The sequence below is a fragment of the Engraulis encrasicolus genome, chromosome 6 (genome assembly GCF_034702125.1).
Source record: "Engraulis encrasicolus isolate BLACKSEA-1 chromosome 6, IST_EnEncr_1.0, whole genome shotgun sequence".
Classification (NCBI taxonomy): domain Eukaryota; kingdom Metazoa; phylum Chordata; class Actinopteri; order Clupeiformes; family Engraulidae; genus Engraulis; species Engraulis encrasicolus.
The window spans coordinates 41,319,615-41,343,368 of NC_085862.1; the positions used below are offsets into that span (position 1 = coordinate 41,319,615).

General features: G+C 45.4%; 1 protein-coding gene across 1 annotated transcript in view; it reads left to right on the forward strand.

Moving 5' to 3' along the window:
* Positions 1-21,058: 21,058 nt before the first annotated feature.
* Positions 21,059-23,754, forward strand: part of dpt (dermatopontin) — a 15,221-nt gene continuing 12,525 nt past the window's right edge. Inside the window, exon 1 of the mRNA XM_063200241.1 lies at positions 21,059-21,621. Coding sequence (XP_063056311.1) covers positions 21,311-21,621 — 311 coding nt within the window. The 5' untranslated portion in view covers positions 21,059-21,310. The remainder of the gene's footprint in view (positions 21,622-23,754) is intronic.

A 23,754-nucleotide genomic window follows, 5' to 3' on the forward strand; every position in this document is an offset into this window, starting at 1 on the left:
TATCCCAAAAAGAACTGACGCAAAATTCCAAATATAACGTCACAATGGAGCCTAAGTCATGCAAGAACCCCCAATCAACATTCGTGTTAACTGCTTTTCTTTTACATTCATTAGTACAACAAACTAAATTGTATCGAATGTGAAGGCACGCAAGTCCCTTTCAGTCCAGAGACAGTGCATGGTTTCATTTTTAAGAAACAACCGGTTGCTCCATACTCTGAGCGCATTTCAACCATAGATGTATTTTTCTTAAGTTATTCACTTACAGATGGCGCTGTCGTGTAAAATTGCATGTGCTCATCGTGCTTTCTAAGGCACTTTCCACAGCCTGTCAGTAAGACGCATGCTGTGATGTGACATTGCGCGTTTTTTTCAGCTTGTTCTTAAAACACAACCTATGGTAAATCGCCAGTTTACTGTGCAGATTATGAATGATACAAAATATGTTGCTTGTAGTAACTGTGCTATTGCCTGCAAAGCCACTTGATAGAATGAAGAGCTTCTTCAAGGTCACATGTGGGCGGGTCTTCTGTCACCTGCATAAAACATGGACACATACAACTGTTTAATGCAAAACACAGACACAACCATGCTTATTACTGTGCAAATTCTCACATGTACAGATTCTCACATGCATGGTAAAATAAAACAAGTTTGCTGATCTCCTCGTCCATTAATTAACAACTTCAAATGACAATGTCCCTAAGGTGACACATTCAACAATAAAGCATGTAGTAGAGTAGTAGAGTAGAGTAACTTTATTAATCCCCAGGGGGAAATTCAGGTTTTGTTTCAATTTTACAGTGTCTTCAGTGAAACCCTTGTCTTTTCTGTGTGCCCTTGTCTTTTCATGACTCCCAAGACCACTCCCAGAGGATGTCCCTGTCTCGCTTGCCTAGTTCACTAACTTGGCACATGTCGTGTGTGAAGGCGCCCAGTTCAAGTTTTGCTCGCACCTTTCTCAGTTGGCTGTCAGGTAAGCTTGCGCAGCGTCACATGACCATTGCCACCTCCTCCCTGTGCGTGAACGCCATGCCATGCTGCTCATGCATGCACAAGCATGCCAACATGTCCTACCAAGCCTCAACCAACTCTCCAGTCTGTCCTTACGGCTGAGAGTGTATATGAAATGAAAAACTGAGTGAATGTGGGGTAATACCCCAAGGACTAAACAGCAACAGCAATGCTTTGAAGCATCAATTAAAGAGAATGCATTCTTCATCCAGAAATAATATCCCAAAGAGAGGGATCCGCCATCTTTGACTCTTGAGCCTATTACCAGCTGTGTTTCTTTCCTTGATATTCTTTTGGCAACACAGACCTTCCTGTTTCATGCACAGTGTTTGGTCATCATCACATTGCTACTCTTGGCAGATTTATCATAAGTGACTTGCAAGTTGATGGAAAGGGAGAAGGGAAAGTGGGCTACACTGCAAATATGCATAGAGCATATGTGAGTTTCTAAAAGTGAATTGCCATAGTTAAGAATGAGGAATGTTGTCTCATAAAATCAAAACAAGAAAAGCAAGCTACCACTGATATGACAACCACATTGTTCCATTTAGCTACAGGTAATTGCTGAAAACAATCATTAGGCCCCATGTTTCACGCAGGCTTTCTTTATCTAGGGAGCTGGAGTCGTATCAAGGAGTAGCTTATCATTCCATTAAAATGTATCAGAGGTTAACAGCTGAAGATACTCAATGTAATAATTTGCATGTAATTACAAATCAGTAACAGATCGTATCAACCGTGGTATTTTGGCTTGTACTGTGGGCTAATAACTGCTGTAAACTAAACGTGGTAAACGTTCTCTCTCTGCCTGGTGTGGCTACAGTCCCTTGCAGTGCTCAAACGTTATGGCGTAAAGCGTTGTGCTGAGCATATGCATCCTTGTTTAACACCGGGGAAACAAATTTCTCAAGCATTCACTCCAACAATGATGTCCAGTGCCGTGCACCTCTGAAAACAAAACAAAATTGCTCCTCCTCCACTTGGGGGAACTGAGGCGCCCTGTTTGCACAGATCAAGAGGTTGCCAGGTCCACTGGGGAGGTGCGGCATTCCATGATAGGTTGTGGATTGAATCTGGCATGTGGCTGGAGTAACACCCCCCCCCAGTTCATCAACAATGGCATACCTATGCAGTGGCGCGTAAAGATGACATCTTCTGGACAGGGAGCCAGAGTACTACACACACACCCCCACACCACACACACACACATACACACAGACACACAAATCAGCCTCTTAGCACCACCACCCAACACCTCACCATCCCTACACCACACACACTCGCGTTGTAAACACATGCATGGCTTTCTCCTCTGCAACAACTGGCCGCACCGCAGAGCGATTGAGGATAGGAAAGCCCTTCTGCTCTTTCAACAGTAGGCTATTCTTAGAGGATGAGGCCGGCGGCATCTGATGACGTTGCACCCCACCTGCCAGCACCACCTAGATTTATCCCGTGCCAGTATTCCTGGGTCACGTCACACACGTGTAAAATAAGTGATTCATTTTTTCAGATTTATGTTTCCCGGGTTCAACTTTCAGTGTTGCGCTGCCTGTGATTTATACATGTGTGGCAAGACAAGTCGCGTAAAAAGGGGTCTCACTATTGAAACGACTTGATATATAGCCCACTTCCAAAACAGACATCCATCTACTCTGAGTGAGAGATAAGACCTAGACTTCACTGCCTGGACCCATATCTAACTCTTATCCTCGTCTGACTGGGAAGAGCTGGAGGGACAGTGGCGTAATTGAACAGTTTAGAAGGTTACGTTACACTGCGGGACCCGGGCCACAGAGAGAGAGGGAGACTGAGACGGAGATGGAGACAGAGAGGCAGGCAAGATGAGATCACGCCCTACAGAGGCCAACCTTAGCGCTTTTGTTTGCGATAAAAAAAAGCCGAGGACAGTGTCGTTCTCCTCAGACGCCATTGATAATTGCCAACTCCCGACTCCAGAGATTGTAAGGAAACACACTTCACTTAATTCAGTTAAGTGGCAAATGGGTTCTTGCAGGATGACTTCTCACCAGTCTCTCTCTCTCTGCTTTGAATGCTGGAGAGACCCTGCTTTTAAATTCTTTTTAAAATATTTTTTTATGATTTATTTTCAATTCAGCATTGATATTTCATATTTCTCAGTGTCTGGTTATTTGGTATTACTGCAGGGTGATTCAGTACCCTCAATAACAGCACTTGTTTTGCAAAAGTTGAGCACCCCTGTGTGAGGCAAGGGGGGGAAAGCGAGAGAGCAAGAAAGTGAGATAGAGCGACAGAGAGAGAGAGAGAAAAAGAGAGAGATAGAGGGAGAGAGAGAGAGAGAGCGTGCAAATAGCCTGCTTACCCCACCTCCATGCTATATTGACATAGAGCCATCACTCTGGAATGTGAGCTCGCACAAATAATAAAAAAAAATGTCAGGGGTATTTTTTTTGCCTGCCGGCCGGCCAATGTGGCAAACACTTCATAGGCCTGATGATCAAACGGGGCCCTCAAGCCGACCTGTCTTCGGCATGGCCCTACGGCAGCACATCTGGGGGGCCCCGCAGTTCACTTCCTGCCTCTCCGCTGTGTGAGGTCACCGATTTCCCCTTCTGGAGAGTGGAGGTGGCCCTTGTGATATCACAGGTGCACACGCAGTAGTACTCAGTCAGGAGGGAGCTGGAAGTTGGAGCATGACGCAATCCTCATGGTGTACACCCACCACCGTGCATTGACTTAAAGCACAAGTGGACGGTTAGAGGCTCTCGGGTTCTCAGGGTGAAACCCTGATTTCCAAGGTGTAAAAAGCCCTTCTGATGACTGTTCACAAGAGACAAGACGTTAACTACTTATCTCATCCAGCTGGCTAAAAGGTTGGACTAGTTCAGTGATTCTCAAACTGTGGGCCGGGGCCCATGGGTGGGCCCTGAAGGCATTCCAAATATGATTTAGATTTTTCAGAGAATTAATTCAAGGCCCCTTAATTCATTTTCTGAAAAATCTAAATAATATTTGTGTGTGATGCTGTTGAAATGTACACAGTATTTAAATTGTATTGGTTATTGGGTCAGAAGTGGGACCTGAACATTTCTGAACATTTCAAGTGGGCCGCAAATCGGAAAAGGTTGGGAACCCCTGTACTAATTTTATGAATGTCTGAAGCAGATGCTTTTGCTTTTAAATCAGATTACATACATGCCATTTTGCCTTGGATGCGGCGCATTTTGACCATCTCATTTCATCTTACGTATTTGCAGACTGCTGTCATGGTTCTTCCAGCGGCAAATGCAAATTTCCTTGCAAAAGCAAACACAGGCTGACGTGACATGCCTTCCCTGGGAAAACTGCACAAGGGAAAATAAATTTGGCCATTCAATGCTCAGGTCGTCTACACAATCGGATCAACTGAGAATTCCCACCGTCGATGTCAACAAAAGCCGCTGCGTGGTGAGATCTTGAACGGCGGCCAGCATTAACAATCCCTGGCCGTGCACAACGCTGTTTGCGCTCATGTTGGTTAGGGGTCACCTCTACCGGACTTGTTGATACAACACAATGGGAAGATTCACAGCTAATAGAATAAGCAGAGACATTCCCCACAGGGGGCGTAAAATCATAGTGGGGGGGGGAACAGGTGAATGTTTCAGGTAATGATTTTGAGGTGGGGAACCTAACGTGCTGCCGTTATTGTTATGCAATGAAAGGAAAATAGAAGGCTTTCACATGTAAAAGGTGTTGCGTTTCAATCCTGTTTAGGGGTAACGTTGTTGATGTTTGTTTTGGATCAAGGAGAGAATTAAGAGGAGACATCAGACTCATATCTCCTGAAGTGTAGCGGCTCGCTCTCTGAGCCTTGTCTACATGTAAACACTCTGATCTGTCTCTCCATAGATCCCGTCAATAGCACTGATCTGATACCACAGACACACATCAGTTAGATGTGGGTGTGTAGGGTATGCCTCATTCAGTCAGTGTTCATGCATGTTTGTTTCTAAAGCACATTTGTATAAAGACAGGTAGACAGGCTAAAAATAACTATAATGACATGAAAATAACAGCATCAATGTTATATATCACGTCTGATGAAATATATCTCATATGCATATGCAGTGCATAGCACTTTAATCTGGTGTAACATTGTCAGATCATTAATGTTTGTCAAATTTGGTAGATGAGCCATTAAGTGATGAAATGAATTAGATGAGCTGCCTTGCACTGCTTCATACAGTAACACATTAACATTAATCAGCCATAGTGCATAGAGCTACCCACGCCTTCTACCCATGAGATGTCTTCTCTGTTTCAGACTACAGGGGGAATTCTGTGGAAAATTGAGTCCATTGGCATGCAGGCAGTGGATGCTCTGAGTGGCATGCTCTTTTTTAAAAGAGATGAATGTCCAGAGAGAGAGAGAGAGAGAGAGAGAGAGAGAGAGAGAGAGAGAGAGAGAGAGAGAGACAGAGACAGAGGCAGAGGCAGAGGCAGAGACTTAGTTAGCAGCTGGACTTGGCCCTTGTCTAGCATGTCCCACTGGCCCAGAATGGTGGCACAAGACTTTCATCCCTCAGTCACACAAAATGGAGCACAGTGGCACCTGTGACACACAAACAAAGGAAAAGCCATTGCAAATTGGTTTTCCTAGTGCGTGTGCATGTGCGCGCGTGCGTGTGTGTGTGTGTGTGTGTGTGTGTGTGTGTGTGTGTGTGTGTGTGTGTGTGTGTGTGTGTGTGTGTGTGTGTGTGTGTGTGTGTGTGTGTGTGTGTGTGTAAGGGGTGGGGTTGATGTGGGTGTATCTCTCTCTCCCCATCTCTCTCTCTGCTTGCTCTGGGCACATTTGTGAGTGTATACGCGTGTTACGTTCTCATATGCGTTTCCTGTTTCTTTTTTGTTCCAGCTGTCAATTTGCAACTCGCATCATGTTTCAATTCCTGTTGTGAACCACATAGTAACAATTTGACACAAAAAGAAACCTCCTGTAATACTACCCGCTATTTCTTCGCCTTTTGTACCATATTTTGTATTACTGTATGTAACAGCTTCCCTAATGCACACACATATAGACTCCCCCTGCAATAAAACAGCCTATGTACTTTTGCCAACAAGTTTTGCCTATGTAAATTTTCCAGTGCACTGTAAATAAATAGCTGATGGTTAGAGAGTGAGGATGTCGTCCACCTGACTTGCTTGACTACTGGACTCTCTGCTGACCATTCATGCAGCCCAGTGAAAGTGATGCATGGGGGACGACGCGGTGGCTCAGTGGCCTAAGGTGCCATGCCACTACGACAAGGACCCAGGTTTGAGTCTGGACCAAGGTTAATACTACTACTACTACTACTACTACTACTACTACTACTACTACTACTAATAATAATAATAATAATAATAATAATAATAATAATAATTGTATTTGTATAGCACTGTATCATACAAGGCATGCAACTCAAAGTGCCTAACAAATGGGAAAAACATCATTGTTAGAGATGGATTTAAAAGGAGAAATAGAGAGGAGAGACAGAAACAGCAAGAAGACAGAGGAAGAAGATATAGATAGAGATTGTAGAGTCATAAGGTCCACATAGGTTGGGCCCAGGATTCTTAGAGGCGTAAGGTCCACAGTGGCTGGGTCCAGCATAAGTCATAGATAGTCACACTGAATTTGGGCGCTCAGATGTGGCCCCTGGTGGCATCAGGGGTGAGGAAAAAACTCCCTTTTCACTTGATTCATAGTTTGTAGGGGGACAAAGCTCAATGAGGTCTGAGAAAAAAAACCTATAGTCAGGAAGAAGGTTGTATCTTCCCCTGCTCTCTTTCCCACTGCTTTCCTCTCACCATATTCACTGTCCTTTCTCAAATAAAGACATTGAAGCAAAATACTTTAAAAAAAAAATGGTGCAGGATACAGGAGACTATCCTAGAGGGGGTGCAGTGGCTCAGTGGGCAAACGCACCACACCATTAACCCGGGGACCTGGGTTCGAGTCCAGTCCGAGGCTGTTTACCAATCTTTCCCCTATCTCTCTCCCCTCTACTTTCCTGTCACCATCTTCACTGTCCTATCTCAAATAAAGGCATAAAAAGCCAAAAAATACATATATGTTACAAAAAGAGTGGTGTAGGACACTACTGGACTGTGGCGGTGCGAAGTGGCAGCAGTGGACTGGACCGCTGGCCGGGCGCGGTGACGGTGGCAGGGCGTGGTGGGGATGACAGCAGCTGTCTGCTGAGCCGCAGGCGAGCGTGGGGTGGAAGCGGCTTGTGCCTGAATATAACATTTTCGATCAATAGCACGCTGCGCTGACTCCAATCAACCACGAAATCACGACACAGTTAGCAGAGAGAGAGAGAGAGAGAGAGAGAGAGAGAGAGAGAGAGAGAGAGAGAGAGAGAGAGAGAGAGAGAGAGAGAGAGAGAGAGAGAGAGAGAGATAGAGACGTGTACTCTGTTGTGATGATGTGCGTGCTAAATAGGCATCTGGATGATTGCATTGGTTGGGGAAGTTTTTTTTAATGATGGGAGAGTCTGGACATGTTTTGGACTGAAGTGGTTATTTAGTATGCTTGTAGCCATTGTGAATAAAGTTGTAGTGTGTGTGTGTGTGTGTGTGTGTGTGTGTGTGTGTGTGTGTACGCACGCGCACAAGGGAACTGGCATTCATGTTCCAAGTATGAATGAGTTTTTGCAAATTAGATTGACCCTCACGCTAGGCCGTGAGTCATACAAACATGTCCGTCTGTGCATGCAAATACACATACACATACACATACACATACGCATACACATACACATACACATCAATCCATATTCAAACAAGCACAAACCCATGCATATTAGACAAATTCATGTGTGTGTATGGACCATGCACATTACTTCATTCAACACACTTCACATTAAATGTCTAAAGTGTTCAAGCGATTTTGAACAATTAAAAAACGCCATATAGGACTTAAGTTCATCAGTCATTTTTTCTCTTTCAGTTTTTGCCCATTTTTGGAAGAAAAGCTACTCCAAAACTGCGTCCCTAGTCCTGCTTGCCATTGACCAAACACCATGGTTACTATAGACAGAGTTACAAACACTTGTCTCTCAGTCATTTAATGATGGCACTAAATCACCAGGGCTTTTATGGGGGGGTGGGGGGTCAAAAACATGTTCGTTGTCCCTTTCCCCCATCCTTCCCAGGGCACAGAGCATCTTCATGTACACATCTTTATGAATGGAAAGACGTTCTGCGAAACATCAGAAACAGATGGGAGGGGGGGGGTTCCTTCGAGAGAAGAGCATGACTTGAGAGAGGGGCAGCTTGACAACAGCGTGTGAGAAACACCAGAGTCAATATTTTTTTCTTGCTGGGAGAAGAGGGCCCCTGGGATTGGTGGTGACACACAGGTGACCCACAGAAGACGAGCTGATTGGTTTAGTGGAGTGTTGTTTAAAAGTAGCACTCGCTCAGTCATCCATGATGGAGTGGACTGTGGGGTGGGGTGGTGGGTTGGTGATGTGGTGTGGTGTGATGTGGTGTGTGCGTGTGTGTGTGTGTGTGTGTGTGTGTCAGTGGCGGGATGACTCGGTGGTGTGTGTGTGTGTGTGTGTGTGTGTGTGTGTGTGTGTGTGTGTGTGTGTGTGTGTGTGTGTGTGTGTCGAAATGAGTTCGTGGTGGTGAGATGTGGTGTGTGTGCGTGTGTGTGTGTGTGTGTGTGTGTGTGTGTGTGTGTGTGTGTGTGTGTGTGTGTGTGTGTGTGTGTGTGTGTGCGCGTGTGTGTGTGTGTGTCAGTGGCGGGATGAAGGGGGTGGGGTGGGTTACAGAATGATGCTAGTTTGCCAAAGGCCACTCAGACAAGGGGAGTCACAAGGTCAACAGGATCAATGGAAAAGAGCGCCACAAACGTGTGTGTGTGTGTGTGTGTGTGTGTGTGTGTGTGTGTGTGTGTGTGTGTGCTTGCCCGCGTGCGTGCGTGCGTGCGTGCGTGCGCGTGTGCGTGTGTGTGTGTGTGTGTGTGTGTGTGTAATACACTGACAGGCAGCTGATTACTCAATCAGACCGTGAAATGAGGGTGAAAAAAGCACTATGAATCATACTTTATGGCACTCATGGAAAGATGCAGGACGGGAACCTCTGATGTAACTGTGTGTGTGTGTGTGTGTGTGTGTGTGTGTGTGTGTGTGTGTGTGTGTGTGTGTGTGTGTGTGTGTGTGTGTGTGTGTGTGTGTGTGTTTTGAGTGTGTGTGTTGAAGGGATGGGTATGATGACAATTAGTCACTCATTTGTCTAAAAGTGGTAACCAACACCATTGTCTTCCCCTTTCAACACCATGCCATGCGTGCATGTGTGTTCACATTTGTATGCATGTATCTATGAATTCAAGAGATTAACATTAACAGCTTTGCACCTGCTTGTTTTTTTGTGATTGCCCTATAAAACTGTTTTTATCTCTTTACTGATGCCATTGTGGTTTGATGGGATTGCTTTGCCTCCCTAGCCTGATTATCATCGACTTTCAAATCTCAAAAGATGGGAAAAAAAAGCCACACGGCTGTAATCTTTCAAACTTTCAAACTTCAAGACTTGATCTGACCAAGAGCAAACAATAAACATTTCCCAAATGGCATGGTTGACCTGCCTCCCTTGGTTTGCTACTGGTTGTTTGCTTCCCGACAAAGTAGGAGGACTTCCCGATTTTTCTGGAGCTCAGAAACGATAATTGTATTGCTCCTGGCCTGACTAGAAGCAATGTTGAAGGTTTTTCGTCACTAGGAGGGCACGGCCTGGCTAATGGCTCCCCATCACATCCTATCCCATCCTGTTGTGTTTCATGCACAGCACCTTCCCATCATGCACCTGAGGGAGATGGAAGTAACAGAAGGCTGGATGCAGTCTAAACTGAACAACCTTGTATATGTCACCTCAGAATAGCTCCCGAGAAAGAAGACAGCAAATTGCAGGAGAGAGAGAGAGAGAGAGAGAGAGAGAGAGAGAGAGGGAGAGGGAGAGAGAGAGAGAGAGAGAGAGAGAGAGAGAGAGAGAGAGAGAGAGAGAGAGAGAGAGAGAGACAGACAGAGGGGGGGGGGGCAAGCAGGTGGCGGTTGACACAGAGGGTGAGATAAAGAGACAAGCAGAGACAGACATGAAGACAAATAGTGGAACGAAGAGAGCGAGAGAGAGAGAGAGAGAGAGAGAGAGAGAGAGAGAGAGAGAGAGAGAGAGAGAGAGAGAGAGAGAGAGAGAGAGAGAGAGAGAGAGAGAGAGAGAGAGAGAGAGATGGCCAGCCAGCCATCACAGCAGTGGTCTGAAAACTTCTCATGACCTGATTGCCTCCCCAACAGCTTACCACTAACTTCCATCCCTGAAAGACACACAGACACACACACACACATACGCGCACAGAAACACACTCACACACACACACCCACAGGCACAAACACACATGCACACTCACAGAAAAAGACACAAACACACAGACACAAATATTAACACACATACGCACAAACACACACACACACACACACACACACACACTCACGCACAGACAGAGGCACAAACACACACACACACACACACACACACACACACACACACACACACACACACACACACACACACACACACACACACACACACACACACACACACCTCTTCCTCAAGGCTCCCCTGTGCCGCCACGTCTTGCTATTATCTCTCCTGTCACAGCAACTTACTGTGAGACGGGTCGCCAGCTCCACAACAGCCTTGGACGCGGCCTCCCAGAGACCATGATGCATTGCTCTAATGGCACGTTTGCCCCCGAGCGCACTGCAGCGGCTTGTTTTTCAGGGGTGGGGGGTATTATGAATGGTGGCCTTTTGGGTTCGACTAGTTTAATTTCATCAGTGAAGGCCCATTAGGCAGCAAAAGGTCTGAGGGAGAAATAGAGCTACTACCGCGTAGGCAAGTTTGCAGAATTTTGTGGATGGACAAGTAGAGCTATTACCGTGTAGGCAAGTTTCACAGAAGTCTGTGGATGGAGGGATTGCATAACTTTCCTTGCTTGTCTTGAGTTGTTTTAAAACAGGCTGCTTCTTTCAATGTCCTTCGTCAATGGTTTGAGAATGTTTTGGGAATGGTCTACTGAGTTGTCTAAAAGTCTGTCTGAGCTCCACTTATGTCATATGACTTCAGTGATTGTAATTTGATTTTGTTTTCAGTAGATGTAATTATCAGTCTTTATTATTAGTCTTATTATATGAAAATGCAATGATTATTATCATCTATTTATTTAAAAGCGGCAGAGAAAGAGGGGAGGGACTGGAGAGACGCAACACAATAGGCACACAAACAAACAAAATAAACAAAAAAGTCTAAAATAGAGTCAATAGGTTGGCGCCATGAATATGGTCTTGTTTCTGATGCACCGTTTATGCATCTTCGTCCGGGACACACACAAAGGAGAGACAAATCATTCAAGAGCAAAACATCTTGTTTTTAACTAGATTGCATTCTCGCAGAAAATGCTGGAAGCGGGCTTGCCTTTTGGGGCAGAGCTGAGCAGTTTAATTTTTGATATCTCTATACCTAAATTAAAAAAAACTACTATTGAGAAAACAAAGCTAAACGAAATGTTGGAAAAAATCATCCACCCAGCCAGAAGTTATAGCCATCTTGAAAGTGTTGTAGCTCCGTGTTTTGGGGATATACTAAATGACATATTTTAAGTTGGCTAAGGAACACTGCATATGATATAATTTTGAAAATCAACATGGGTCTGAGTGGGATTCGAACTCACAACCTCCATATCTCTAATCCAGCACCTTTGCCATTGACACTAAATGACATACATGCTAATTTAAGTTGGCTAAGGAACACTGCATATGATATAATTTTGAAAATCAACATGGGTCCGGGTGGGATTTGAATTCCCAACCTCCATATTGCTAATCCAGCACCTTTACCATTGAACCAAGCAGTTGGCTGTCATAAACGTTCCAGCAGGACAATACATTGCATTGAAGAGCTGAACAATACAATTCTAGAATGGTAGTTGCAGGTGCTCGTTAAGAATAGAATGTTGAGAGAAAGTGACAGTTGAGATGGAACAGTTTGATGTTTTATGAACGAAAAAGCCTCCTACACTCTGATCTGTAGAGTGACAGAACACTCTCTCCTGAAGGTTTTACCATTGTTTTCAATGGGGACCCAAACTTGCACAAAATCGCCAAAAACAGGAAAAACGACTAGAGACACGGACACGCTATATCAGATCAAATGAGCTCCAAGCCGAGCCGGTCGTTTTAGTGTTTGAACAGTGTCTCTATCTCGAAAAGGCTAGGAGGAGATCCATTTTCTATTTTTACAGCCCTGCAGAAGAGAAGCAACAAACAAAGCAAGCAACCATAAACTGTACTTAGGGATTACTATAAGCGGGACTTGCTCTGCAAGCCCGCATAATAATTGTTATTAATGTAATAATGTAAATTAATATACAGGTATTTTGTATAATGTATTTTTTAATTCATCATTTTTAAAAAATATATCATATACGTACATGTTATTACTACACCAGTAATCAGTAATATATGTAATCACACTGTGTTTTCATTTGGTGGCTTTGAGAACTCTGCCCATGTGTCAGTGAATCACTGTTTAGCAACTTTGGAGAGTGTGGATTGGCCATGACACATTTCAGCGCCATCTCAACAATGCTGACAACGGAAACAGCCTATACTAAGACACCTGTTGGCCTCCTGAATTTGAGGCAAACACAACAGCTGCCATAGGTTATAAATAAAATGGCCACTATGAGGTTTGCTATTTTTCTTGTTGCTAACGGATAATGTTGAGTCCTGGGCCTCTTAGGCTTTGGCCTGGTCAATGATCTCCTAAGGACTGCCCTCCTAACGGGACTATTAAAGATTCAACCACACTTTATGGCTGCCTGATATAGTATTTGCACTGATAGGGTTATCTGGAACGACTGCCTGCTTAGAGGTGCTCATTTAGACTAGTGTGGGGATTAGGTGCCAAGTGTTCACTAGCCATTTCCAGGCTCTGTTTAATTTTAAGTGTGAAAACGTCATTTGCACTAGGCCTTCAGCTGAAACTTAAAAGTAAATATTTTGGAAATGATGATGTTCATTCGTATCACCCTAAGCAGAAAGAGCATCCCTAAAATCCCCTTCCCTGTTGAGCTAAAATAACCAGCCAAACTGACGGTCCTGTACATATGCGTCATGCTTATAACACAGCTGTGGTGGCCACCAACAGGCCCGCAGACAGCTTTTGCTGGGCCCAGGACAAAGGCATCTGAAAGGGCCCCCTATCCAATACATGCAATGTAATTGGGACCCAATTCTAGGTCCCCTATCTCCCCGGGCCCGGGACCACATACCCCTTTGTCAACGGGCCTGCTGGTGGCCACCAGTTCAAATGTTCACGAGCTGAGAAATTATCTGCTTTCAAAGACATCATGCACAAACACATCTACACACAGACGTAAACACACACAGGGGACCGGGGTCAGAATGGGGTGGCCAGCTGCTCCATCACAACACACACACACACACACACACACACACACACACACACACACACACACACACACACACACACACACACACACACACACACACACACACACACACACACACACACACACACACTGAGTACATACTGTATGTGCATGAGTGTGTAAAATAAATATCTGAGTGCAATGCATGTGTGTATAGTGTTGCCCATAGATAAACCATTCTGTGGCACAGTAGGCAGCGCCAAGAGTGAAAACCGAGCATCACAAATTGATTCAGCCTCTTTTCTTCCCAACGCCTTCCTTTCATTTTTGTTCAGTGAGAAGGCAAAAGACAGAGATCAACAGTGGTGCATAGATGTGCATGGGAGTACATGCATAACTAGCCCCATGTTTTCGCACCAGACAATGCAGCCTAGACTGTGGGTGCAACCTGTGGACTGTGGGAAACGCTGTATTTATTTGCACTAGCAAACATTGATGCCCCTGTTTTGTTGCTAGAGTCAAGCACAAGCCAAAGCAGGCTATGGGAGTTGCAGCATCAGCCGCAGCAACAGCTTGGTTACTCTGTCTGGTGAAGTGTCTCAGCCTGATCACCAGCCAGTCATCTGCAACATGTCGCCCAGTGAGTGAACCCAATATTACGATCCCTACCTACCGGAGACCAAATAAATATCAGATCCAGCAATGTATGGCTGCAGGAGAGCTCTCAGAACCAGGGAAGCCGACAGGGGGGGACAAAGGATCCAGATGCCCCAGCCCTATGTAGAGATTTTGGGTTTTTCATTACATTGTATGTATTGAATGGGGGGGCCTTTCAGATGGCTTTGCCCCAGGCCGCCAAAAGTTGTTAGTGGCCTTGCTCAGGACCACATCGCATCCAGACATGAGGGGAATACGAGTCGAGAGGGGGTGATTTGGCTGGCTGAGGCTGAGAGCAGAGCAGACCAGAGAGAGAGAGAGAGAGAGAGAGAGAGAGAGAGAGAGAGAGAGAGAGAGAGAGAGAGAGAGAGAGAGAGAGAGAGAGAGAGAGAGAGAGAGGATGTGGAGATGTCCACCAGGGGCCTGGCTGTGGTCTCCATGGTGACCCAGAAGAAGTTCTGGCTCCCGGGCCGCCCGCCCGGGACCGGGCTCGCAGGAAACCGCTCTCTCCGCTTAAATGGAGCCTCTGTGGTCCCTTCGCCTCTGAAATCACATCATTATGGGTCCAAACAGCCTGGGTGATTTCATGGAGGAGAAAAAAACAATACTGTTTTCTTTGACTAGCACTGTCATTCTCTGTGACCTGTCAGAGTTAGTGATATAGCTGAAGTCACAGCAATAACATATAGCATTGACTTTACATTTTTGGCCTGCATGACTGAATATAGAGGGCAAAAACTTCATTGTGTTATAAGAGAGATTACACAATATAGGCATAGTTGTGTGGAGACTACATTTTTGAGTTTTACTATCCAAACTCTGACTCATCCATTCGGGCAATTACCCCAAGCTCCGCTTCCCTCTCCTCTCAGAAAAGAGACCTCCACAGCTTCCCAAAGAGGTGAATCATTGACAGGCATCCGTCATGGAATATTTAAGTTTCACCTTCTGCTGATGGCTAATTTGTGAAAGTTGTGAAGCAGCAGCAACAGTGTGGGGGTGGGGAAGTGGTTGGGGGTAGTGGTGCCTGTGTGTGTGTGAGTGGAGGCGGGGTCGCTAACAGCTTTTGCAGGGTCTAGGACAAAGTTTCCCCCCAACCAATACATGCAGTGCAGGGGCGGGGAAGCTTTTTCATTCGAAGGGCCACTTAAAAGTCCTCCAAGGGCCATACTATGAACACAAATCAGGGTTTCTCCCTGCAATATAGGCCTATATTGAAGGTCGACACCTTTAAAACAGCCCCCTCCTTCTCTAGGCCCCCCGAATATAACTCAATTGTATTGGAAATGTAATTTCTAAGATTCTTTTACAACATATTTCATACGTATTTCATGTGAAGCTGCATACCATTACATTTGTACCGCCAACGGCCCTCGAGACATAGGTTCCCCACCCCTGATGGAGTGTAATGAGGAAACCATTCTGGGCTCCCTCTCTCCCTGTGCCCTGGACAATTGACCTGTTTGTCCTTTCCTGTTGGCATCTCTGGGTGGAGCTGAGAGTCAAGGTAAAGCAGCTGGCAACATTGACCAAGATAAGTGTCTCTGACAACAGAAGGTGTGGACAAACGGCTGAAGACGTGGAGACAATTAGGACAATGGCGAATGCTAACGGTCTCCAGTTCAAGCTAAAAAAAACGCCCACTGAAGCTGATGGGGAGGACTGGGTGGCCATTTTTATTGAAACGCATCACAATGGGCCGGATTGCGGGAAAGTTCCTCTAAGCTGATAAGTGCAGAGAGCCTCTGTCAGGGTGTGAATTGCTTCTGTAGTTGTTTGACAAGTTGCGATACCATGTAAATAGCAAAGACGGACAAAATCAAGATAACAGGCTTGTCTGGATTTTGATGTGAGTGAAACACAAGCTCAGTATTGATTATTTACTGTGTACATGGTAAGTTGATCCCCCTGCTGTGTACAACAGTCAACACACGTTCACCTCCACAGTTTTCTTTTATGAAGACTTGGAAATGGAACAAACTTCTTCACAACCCCCCAGAAAACAGTATGTCAGAGTTATTGTCCAACATTTTGTCATTCTCTTGACATGCACTCACAAAAGTGCATCTCCGCACACATTCTTAGGTCACAAAAAGTTGCATCTCTCTTGCGTCCCATTCTCGCTCACATCTCTTCTAGTGCCAGACTAGTGCAGCAGGCCATGCACTCATCTTTGAGGTATGAAGGCCTGGTGCAGCGGCATAGTTCCTTGGGAATAACCCAGTATCAGCAGCAGGCTGGCGGCCGGCCTTGAAGTGGACCCGAGTGTAAACAGTGATTTTGGAGCAGTGAGGCGGTCGGTCGGCCAGCATCACAGACACAGATCACTCCACAATCACTTTCCCGCACTCGAGCCCATTTCCCAGCCAAGCTGCTTTTATTTTGGAGGGCAACTACAGACCGGGGTGGCAAATAACAGATGTCGAACGAGAATGGATCGTGATTGGCCAAGGGTTTTTTTTTCTGCCACTGATGAGAAACTTAGCTCTGGTTGGCTGTCAGTGTGTCCCCCATAAACACAAATACCTTCAAAACAGAATTTACAATACCCTATGTACTTATAAGTTAGCTAAATTGAATTCATGTGGCCCTTCCTTGTCCTCTAAACTTGATTTTAAATGTTGATTCAAGCCAACAATTTGAACTGAAATAAAGGATCCCTCATACAGGAGTGTGGTGGCCCAATTTTTCAAAAGTGCTGATGCTACCATGATCACGATGCTTTACTTCTGGGGTAGTTGCACTGATATCGTCTTTTAAAACATAGAGACAGAATGGCCACAGTCGTGAAAAACAGCATGTGCTAAGAGTAGTGTATTGTAACTTAGTCCATTACTCTCACACTGGCATGGTCAAAGTAGGCAGGCATCTCATGGGGAGAGCGAAGCTGAGAGAGTTCAGTCAAGGTTCCATGACACGTAGTATGACTACTCACAAGCCAAATCATCTACACTGTGTTGCAGAGTGTTGTTGAAGCCTTCAATCCTTGTCGCAGACACTGCATGCACCTCCAAAAAACTGTAACTACTGTACGCGGCAACCCTAAGACCATGGGACTACCCTTGCTGTAGATGTTTTGCACATCCTCCGCACTGGGCCACGTGTACAATATACAGTGTGATGTTGTGTCAAGCCCGCCCCCATCTCCAAGGTCCCCACATGACCCCATCTGGGTTTTGGCGTGTGTTGGAGTTTGTAGCTAAAAACACCACACCTCTCACCATAGGGCTCCGAGTCCGACAGACATACAGTGAAAACATCAGATTTACAATATCTATCACACTGTCATAGTAGCAGCAGTACTAGTAAGGAGGTTTTGCTGGGTAACCCGGATCATTTTAATGACAGTGCAACACCCTCTTGTGTGTACCATCGTCAGTTTCCATCTTTTTGGAAGGTCACTGCAATCAAGCTATAACTTAATCGTCTCTGCAAATGCAGAGACAAATTTGTGTGTGTGTGTGTGCGTGTGTTTGTGCTGTGCGTGTCTGTATGTGTGTTTGTGTTTGTGTAAAATAAAGCCACTCTTGACATGTGTATGTATGTGTGAGTGTGTGTACTCTCAAAAAACCTAACTAACCCTTCTTTGCATCTGCACTTGTTGTTCTGTATATTTCCAGTGCACTTTGTATCTACTGATGTTGGCTATGATTATGTCCTCTTTTGAAAGTCGCTTTGGTTATACAGCGTCTGCCACATGCAATCTAATGTAATGCAATGTAATAGCTGCAAGAATACAAGAGAGAGAGCTGGGCCATATCATTGGTGCCTAACAGGTTTGAATCCAGTGCGTGCTGCCTGCCCTGTTCTCCTGCTGCTCAGCTAAGATGGGATCCTGTCCACAGAGTATGGGAGACACACAGCCCTTACAGCCATGCTCTCTTTCATTCCTCTCTCATCCCTACTCTCTTAACACACACCTCACCCACACATACACAAACAGACAGACAGACAGACAGACAGACAGACAGACAGACAGACAGACACACGCACACACACCTCCATGGCTCCTGTCTCTCAGTTTTGTCTCTCACTCTCACTCATTCGCCTTCACCCTCCACTCCCATAATATGTGATGCAGGCTTGAAAATTGATTCACCAACATAACAGGGCCACATTCTTCCCCAAACCAGATACAGCAGGTCTGTTTTTTTTGTGTGCCATGCTCCTCACTCTAAAAATACAGCTGATATTCTGGTGCTCCATTTCGATGCCTCTGGAACTCTTCACACACTTGCAGTCATATGCTATTCCTGGAGACGCCGTGTGTATTTTTAGGCCTCCAAAGGGGTGGCAGCTTTCCAGACAACATCAAAGGCAGTGTGTCAGATTACAACGTGTAGAATTCAGCTAATGTCATTTCATTTTTTAATCCCTGCCAAAACCAATATTTTGGACGATAGGTGAGTTTATGATGTGTTTGGGTTAACTTCGGTCATTAATTCGTTTTAACTGTCGTTTTTTTTCTCAAAAGAATATGTGGGGTGTTTGAAGTACATTGTTCAGATTGAAATTCTTCCAAAAGAATCCATTGTGTGTCTTTTTTCGGTTCATGCTAGTGGACTCACTGGCAAAATACATTGACATTCTGAATCGTTAAATTTTAAGTCTGAGTGTGGCCTTTAACTTAAAGTTACTAACTGACTTGTTACTTCCTTACTCACCTGTTACTTAGGTCATTCACTCCCTCAATCAATCATTCCATATCTCCCTCACCAACATATACATTTACTCTCTGCCTTAGTGCCCTACTCGCTCACTCACTCGCTCACTCACTCACTCTCTCTCTCTCACTCACTCACTCTACTTAGTAATGGGTCAGAAATGGCCCAGATGTGGTCTGCAGTTGTGCTCAGGGCCAGCTTCACATCATTGTCCACTGCTCTCTTGGATTTTTATATTCAATGAAATGATTTCCCCTCTATGGTTTTGGATTTCCTTGACCAAGTGGTTTTTTAATTGTTCAACATTATGGGACTGCTGCTGCTGCTGGATGGACACTTTGAAGTTGGCCGGTCCTCAGAGCTAACAGGACGGGAGAGAATGGAAAACTTTGCTATTGTTATTTCGGTCTCAAGAGGTGACCTTTGGGCTCCGCACACACCACCTGAGAACCTCAGGGTCACACCAATACACATCTCTCTCTCTCTCTCTCCCTTTCTCTCGCTCTCGCTGTCTCTCGCTCTCGATCATGCACACGAGCACAGGCACACGCACACGCACGCACACACACACACACACATACAATCACACTAGCAAGTCTGCTCCCGTCACTGCTCCCGTCACCTGAAAGTGTGTCCTCTGCAACCTTTGGAAAAGAACAAAGTGTCATCCGAGTCAAATAAAGACCCAAACGAGTGACTTAGTGAAGGTGTCGAAATCCTACTCAGCTCAGCAGCCCCAAGGGGCCATAACCGCACTACACACACTCCAATCGCGGCCGGACGCACTTTCGGGACAAAGTTTACACAGCCACTCATCCAATCATTGATAAGATCAGTTAATGTTTAGGCCAACAATGCAGATAACTTGAAGGCTTGCTGCAGAAAATGTAAGTCATGTTTGTCATTCTTACAGCCTAAATACCTTTCATCCCATGATCCCTGCACGCTGACAAGATCTTGAGACACAGAGACACAGATACAGGTCTTATATCAGACGGCTGTGAGGATGGGCAGAGGGGGAGGAAGGCTCAGCACGGAGGAATGTTTATTTGACTTTAATGGCATTTTTTCGGACTGCTGTCTCAATACCCATTAAGCGCGGCTCGGTCAAATATTGTGCACTGCACACACACACACACACACACACACACACACACACACACACACACATACACACAAGCGAGCACACATGCACAAACATGCGCACACGCAGACTCATCCAAAGCAAAGTGCCCTGCACTGCCCCCTACAGTGTATTATGAAGCCGCGAGGTGAAAGGTCAGACGGATTGGTGGCCTTTGAGGCCTGGCGAGCCCTTCATGGAACACAGTGTTTGCCAAGTTTTAGATGCGCTTCACCTCTGTTTGTGAACAACTGTATGCAGTGAGGAACTAGCTGTGATTAATGTTGTTTGTGCCGTCTTCAAAGGGACATGGGAGGGAGAGCGATTCGGTGGTTGAGAAGAAGAGAAGAGAAGAAAGATGTAAGGAATAAGAACAGAAAGAGGAAAACAAGCTAATAAGATGGGAATGCTTGTCTACTTATTAATTTCGCTCACTAGATAACGAGGCTCATTAAGAACACTCCAGCCTTTGATATTAGGGTGTTCTACACATGTGCTGCTGGTTGGTTTGTGAAGCAATAAAAAAGGGCAGCATTCCTGTTGGAAAGTCTGCCATCGTTTGTTGATTTATGTCTGCAAGCCAGTCAGTGACTGTGAATTCCTTTTGAAAGAGCGATAAAGCCTTTTGTCGCTATCAGGAGTGATGGACATATCCGTTTCAGGTTTATAATTTATTCGGTGCACACAGAGAGCCTGTGCTGCAAAAGAGCAAGAGTTGCACTGTACATATTCGCCGATGACTCATTCTTGCAATGAAATCCAGAATAATCAGTTTTTCTTACGAACAACAGTGTAATGATCCAACGTTCTTTCCTGTCTGTGCAAATGTTTGGCGTGTATCCTGTGGCTTGTGTCACATCCATGCCAAAGTGTTTTGTTTTGGTGCGTTTGTTGACTTTATTTTCAAACATTGTTGCAACGTGAAAATCCCTGATGGAAATTTAAGGTGTTCCAGATGGTGCTAATGGATGGTGTAAATATTCTATTTTGGTAACGGCCAAATCTTCATTTATAACCAGTGCCTGATAAAGCTGTCAGAGGGACATCCAAACCCACCATCCTCCAACCCACGCCTCAATTTTGAGGTAGTGCTGTAGTACGCCCAGAGTGTCTGCTCCAGACTAACATCCCAGAAAAGTGGGAGGGCGAGCCATCTCGAAACGAAATAAAAAGTCGCTTTCCAACTGTACGTGTCCTCAAAGCTCCGAAATTACACCCCGCGTCTGGACTGTGATACGGAACATCTGGGCAGAGAGGCAGAGAGGGCCCTCCCCACGGCACCACCAGTCCCCACAGCACAGCGCAGCGCAGAGCAGCACAGCCAGACGGCAAGGCATCCAGCTCCTAGTTCACACCAACCCAGCCCTTGCTCGCTCGGCTCCCTCCAGGATGCATCCCCCCACTGTGCTGCTGCAGCGCTCCTCGTCCATCCTGCCTTCCCTGCTGCTGCTGATGCTGCTGGCTGTCCTGGTGCGCGGCCAGCCCAACTACATCTACGACGAGCCCTGGGTCAACCAGTACCGCCAGGGCTTCAACTTCCAGTGCCCGCACGGCGAGGCTCTGGTGGCAATCCGCAGCTACTTTAGCGAGAAGGAGGGCTCAGACCGACTCTGGAGCTTCGAGTGCCAGAAGACGCCCTACAACCTCGGGGAGCCCACCGAATGCTGGTGGGACGACATCAACCGTGCCGGCTTGGAGTGGTAGGTGTCCTGAATTTGATTGTGTGTGTGTGTGTGTGTGTGGTGAAATCAGTGCTTTATCAAAGGTCAAATTGATATATAGCTAGAAAATTCTCTATGCCTTGAAGTTGCTGGCTGTAAGTAGAAAAAAAATCTCTGATTGACTTTTAATGAGTTTGATTTGATAGATGTGGTGCCTGGGTGGCAAGAGCCTGAAACTGGCAGCAAACTGCTCGGAGTTGCCAGTCTAAGTACCACAGCATCTGTGCAGTGCAGCCTGGGTGATAGGCAACTAATATTGTGATCTGATCACGGCACACTTTCAGAGATGCAGACAGCAGTTTGTTAAAGCGGCAAACATGACAATCCCTTGCAAGCATGATGCACAACTGGATAAGTGGATTTGTTTTTTTGTCTTTCTACCAAATTTGGTTATTTGGCTATTTATACACTGCTGCCTAACTAAAGCCATATGTCTCACTGTTGTTCGGCAAAGTAAACTCCTTGAAGTATTAATACCAAAGAGCCTGAAGAACTCTGTACTGGTACTTTATTTTGACACTTGGTCTTAATTAAATGAAAAAAAAAGTCTTAGTCTAAGCATCTGTCGAATACACACACACACATCTATTTTGAGTGTAAGCATCTGGCAAATTCACTATTGACTCCTGACTTATTGAAATTCACTTTCTGATATTCACTATTCATGTCTAATGCCAAATAGTCCAAGTGCCGAATCTACTCAAAGTAAATAAACAAAATCAGTATGACATCATTAAAACGAAAGCAATTTGTGTGTGTGTGTGTGTGTGTGTGTGTGGGGGGGGGGGGGGGCATTTTGATTCAAGATGCCAGAGTTTATAATAAAATAGGAAAAAAGAACAATGCACAACTAAAATGAAATGTCTATGGTGGTTAAATTGTTTTGGAGAGGTTGATGTGGGAGTTGCCTGTCCATCAGTCAAAGACTACAGTATGTGACATGCTGCAATCTTGGTGGAGACACTGGAGTGGTCTAAAGACAGAGGCTGACAACAACGATCGTCTGAATATCATTCCCCCAACAATGACCTGGAAAAGGTTAAGAGTGTGTTTATGTTTGAGTGTTGTGGCATCTACTGTCCCCATACATTATGGGGAAAATGAGGAGGACCGGGTGCCAAGCCCTGAGGACATCCATGCTGGGAAGGCAAAGGGGTTAGTTGTTCCAGACCCAGCGAGAGAGGGGGCCCAGAATTGGGTCCTCATAACGTTATATGTATTGGATAGGGGTGACGTTGTCCCGGGCCCGACCAAAGCTGTCAGTTACCCTGCCTCCGTGTTCTGTGTCACTTTACACTCTGTCGTGAAAAATGAAAGTCTGATTACATCGTACAAACAGTTTGTCAACCACCAGCTGCTCTACATCTATGTCTGCGTCATTTATTTATCATGGACAGAATTTAGAAAAAGACCTGAAACAGACAGGGGATGTGGGGCAGATGGGTTTTACATTTGTTTTCAATTTATTGTCCACTGCAAACTGTTTTTTGGAGTTTGATCACACATCCTTCTTCCTCACACACAAGAGATTCAGCATAGTGGCAGCTGTAGCCTTTTTACTCTCTGAATGGTCGTTAAACTGAGGCTACAAGCAGGCTGTGTGGTGTAGGAAGCCTGGAGTCAACCCACCTGTGGTCAGTCTGTGTTCGCGCTAACATGTTATTTTGTGTTTTTATAAGCTGTGAAAACGTCAAATGGCCTTAATTGCTAAATCAGTGTTATGGGAATACAATAGGGTGCAAAATGTTTTAGAATGACAGGCAATATAGGACATGTCAAGTTAATAAATGTTTGAGGTCAGGCTTCTCAGCAGATTCATCTCATAGGCTATGTTTTACTTGAAGTAACAACTTTCCCATTCTTAACACCTAGACAAAAAGGCTTTGTATTTTCTTTAGCTGCAATTGTGACTCTAGATAAATGCGCTGTTGAATATAGTGCATGCATGGCCGCGGACAGGTTTGGCCAGACCCGGGACAGTGTCATCTGAAGGGGCCCCAAACCCAATACACACAACGTAATGAAGACCCAATTCTGGGCTCCCTCTGTGTCTGGGCCCGGGGCAACAGACCCCTTTGTTTCCCGGTCAGCTTCCCAGAGTGCATGTGTCAG